Raw genomic sequence first — 3721 nt, 5'->3', positions numbered from 1 at the left:
ATATATATATTATATGTATGTAGGTGTGTATGTCTTTGTGTTTGTCCCCAGTTTTCCAGAAAAATAATCTCCTTATCATCATCACTTTAATGTCCACTTTTCCATGACTGAATTGAAGAAGATTTTCTTTGGTCAGATGTCCTTTCCTGTTACCCACCTTCAGTGGTTTCCAAGTGGGATAATATTTCCCCATGATCAAATATATTTTCATTGGAGATTGGAAACAAGGGACACTCATTTGTATGATAGTGACACTCATTTACAGCAATCATACAATGTAATGACAAGAACACACACACACGAATATCATAGGTTTCCTCCGGTTTCTTTCTACCAAATCCACTGACAAAACTTTAGTTGATCTGGAGTTATAGTACAATATGCTTGCCCCAAGTGCCAGGCAGTGGGACTGAACCCAAACCATATGGTTGTGAACCAAACTTCTTAACCACACAGTCATCCTATGCATATGATCTATTAAGTGAACCAAACCGTTTTGGTATCATTAGGAAAATAAAAACAGTTATTCCATCAAAACATTGGGAAATAAAATCTTCCATTTAAGATTCAGAGAGTTGAAAGAGAATAAAAATTAAATTTCATAAAAGTGATTGAAAGTTATCTTCCTTAGCAAAATTACTCTTGGGAATATGCTTTCAAAATAGATATTTACCTCGAATGTCGAAGCTTTTCTTCAACCAAAGGTAACACAACAGGAATCATCTCTGCATTAACAAGAGAACTAGCAGCAGACAATGCAATGCAATTGTCTAGAATATTGGTACTACGGAGATCCTGAAAACCAAACGAAATTAAACAAATCAAATCAAAACTAATTGCAAACAACAAATGTATAATCAAAGTAGAAATGTCACATCTTCACATTATCTCTTTCCTCTCTCTCTCTCCTTCTACTCCAGGCAGCCATGTTTCTCTTCCGTTGCAATACACCTATTCATGTCCCTCAATACTAATCCAGGGGTCTTGTTTTGGAGACCTCACTGCTGCTGGTGCTACATAAAAAGCAGTTCACTCTGTAAAATGGTTGGCTTGCCACCCACTGTTGAACCATCCAAACCAATCATCAAATCATATGGAAAATGGACGTTAAATGATGATGGTTTTATTTAAAATTCATTTCCAAAGCAGGTGTGGGATGGATGATTTGACAGGATCCAGTAAGTCAGAAGACAGCACCGTGCTCCAGTATCTATTTAGGCATGGTTTCTATTCCTGGATACTCTTCCTAATGTCAGTCACATTACAGCATGTACCATGTGCTTTTTTCATGGCACCATCATTAATGAGGTTGCCATGCATCTTGCAAAACTAACATCTCATTCAACTGAATGGGGTTACAGTAGAGAGGGAGATGTTATGGGATGAAGTGTTAAAGTGAGAGAGAATGGGCCAAAACAGACCAGTTTTCTTGCTGAAGGGAAGCTACACAGCTGATTAGCACTTGTGCCAGTAGAACGTTAAAAGTAAATCCGAGCGTGATCATTGCCAGGGCTACAGATTGGCTCCTGTGCTGGTGGCACATAAAAAGTAGCATTTTGAGCGTGATCGTTGCCAGAACTGCCTGACTCGCCCTCGTGCCAGTGGCACATAAAAGCACCCACTACACTCTCGGAGTGGTTGGCGTTAGGAAGGGCATCCAGCTGTAGAAACTTTGCCAGATCAGATTGAACCTGGTGCAGCCTTCTGGCTCACTAGTCCTCAGTCAAACCGTCCAACCCATGCCAGCATGGAAAGCAGACGTTAAACAACAATGATGATGCTTGTGAATATATTTTATTCAATGCTGCTTCATGTACTTCTAGTTAATTAATTCCAACTTAACCAAGCTTTGCATACATCAGCAAATGTATTACATGCTGCTTTTGTATATAAGAACATTTGTTTTTAGAGGGCTATGAATGACTAACTCAGTGTCCAAAACTGATGAAATGTCAGGATGCAGAAATGCATGCATTCTACAGTCCAATAATGTCATTCATACCTCAATGCTGTTTTCACACATATCATATAGAAGGAGAATTTTCTCAGTGGCAAGTCTTCCTATGCCTGAATATCATCATCATCATCGTTTAACATCAGCCTTCCATGCTGGCATGGGTGGGACAGTTTGACAAGAGCTGACCAGGCAGAAGCCTGCACCAGACTTTTTACACTGGGTAAAGAAAATGGAATTTCTTCCAACTCCTTTCCTACATATTGAGCAGAGCCATTTATCTGACGGAGAGAGAGTTTTATGACTGAATATGTTAAATATGACTGTATACATGTATATTTCATTCAACACTGCTTCATGCGCATCTAGTTAATAAAATATATATTTATGACAAAGATCGACAATCAATCTGCTGAGGTTGAACACACACCAAATTTTGCTATCAAACTTGTAAAGAAAGAATTGATAGACCTTTCATAACTTACCTTCAATATTGTGTTAACAAGTAAGACTATTAGCTCATGATCTTCATGTAACAAAATACCACAGGAGAGATAACCTGGAAATATTGAAGAGAAATCAAGTTAGGTTCAGAGAAGTAATGTTACTGTACAAAACGTTAGATAATATGCAATCATCATTTGTCATCAAGTTTAAAGAAGGCTTCACCTACACAGGTTTAGATTTAGCATAATACATTTATACTAGTGAAAGGGCAGGCATACTTGTGTGGTTACGTTTTTTTGTTTTCCAACGTGCATTTTCACTTATTTTACTTCTTACTTTCCCCCTATATATATATATATATATATATATATATATATATATATATATATATATATATGGCGTTAGGAAGGGCATCCAGCTATAGAAACTCTGCCAAATTAGATTGGAGCCTGGTGTTGCCATCCGGTTTCACCAGTCCTCAATCAAATCGTCCAACCCATGCTAGCATGGAAAGCGGATGTTAAACGATGATGATGATGATGATGATATATATACGACGGGCTTCTTTCAGTTTCTGTCTATCAAATCCACTCACAAGGCTTTGGTTGGCTCGAGGTTATAGTAGAAGACAGTTGCTCAAGGAGCCATGCAGTGGGACTGAACCTGGAACCATGTGGCTGGGAAGCAAGCTTCTTACCACACAGCCACTCCTGCACCTATGGGTTAGTAATTATATATATGTATACATAATTATGATGTGTGCATATATATATATTAAACCATCTTTCTTTCCTTCCCTGAAGGTCTTCTAATACTTTACATGTACCACGTCCTCGTGTTGTGTTTTTTGTGCTTGTTCTTTTTGGGATTTACTATATATATAAATATATATATATTATATGAATATATAAATGTGTATATAATATTATATACATATATATAATATGTATATAACATATATATATATACATATATAGAATATGTATATAATATGTAACATATATATATATATATATACTAGCAGAAACACCCGGCGTTGCCCGGGTTAAAGAGAATAATGAAATCTAAAAACGCCGTCTAGACTACGCAACCCTCAACCGTTAGTAGCTACGATACCATATTTCTACATTAATAACTCTCCAATCCATGCCAGCATGGAACATAGATATTAAGTGGAATGCTAGAAGAAAGTTTTCAACTCATATGTATATAAAGTAAATACACGTAATTCAGAAACACGTTTTTGTGTATCTTATTTCGTAACCAAACAAACAGGTACAGATTATAAATAATGAAAGGCCAATTTTGGTGATTCATTTG

The 3721-nt window shown here is 36.7% G+C and overlaps 1 protein-coding gene across 2 annotated transcripts in view; it reads right to left on the bottom strand.

The window, feature by feature from the left end:
• The window catches only part of LOC106867621 (AP-4 complex subunit epsilon-1), a 38902-nt gene that overhangs the window by 29520 nt on the left and 5661 nt on the right, over positions 1-3721 (bottom strand). For both annotated transcript variants that reach the window (XM_014912543.2, XM_014912544.2), the window contains exons 4-5: positions 2440-2513; positions 674-795 (exon numbers count right to left, since the gene is read on the bottom strand). In XM_014912543.2, the coding sequence (XP_014768029.1) occupies positions 674-795; positions 2440-2513 (196 nt within the window). The remainder of the gene's footprint in view (positions 1-673; positions 796-2439; positions 2514-3721) is intronic.

The sequence above is a fragment of the Octopus bimaculoides genome, chromosome 9 (genome assembly GCF_001194135.2).
Source record: "Octopus bimaculoides isolate UCB-OBI-ISO-001 chromosome 9, ASM119413v2, whole genome shotgun sequence".
Taxonomy (NCBI): domain Eukaryota; kingdom Metazoa; phylum Mollusca; class Cephalopoda; order Octopoda; family Octopodidae; genus Octopus; species Octopus bimaculoides.
This window is presented reverse-complemented; position numbering and strand designations above follow the sequence as displayed.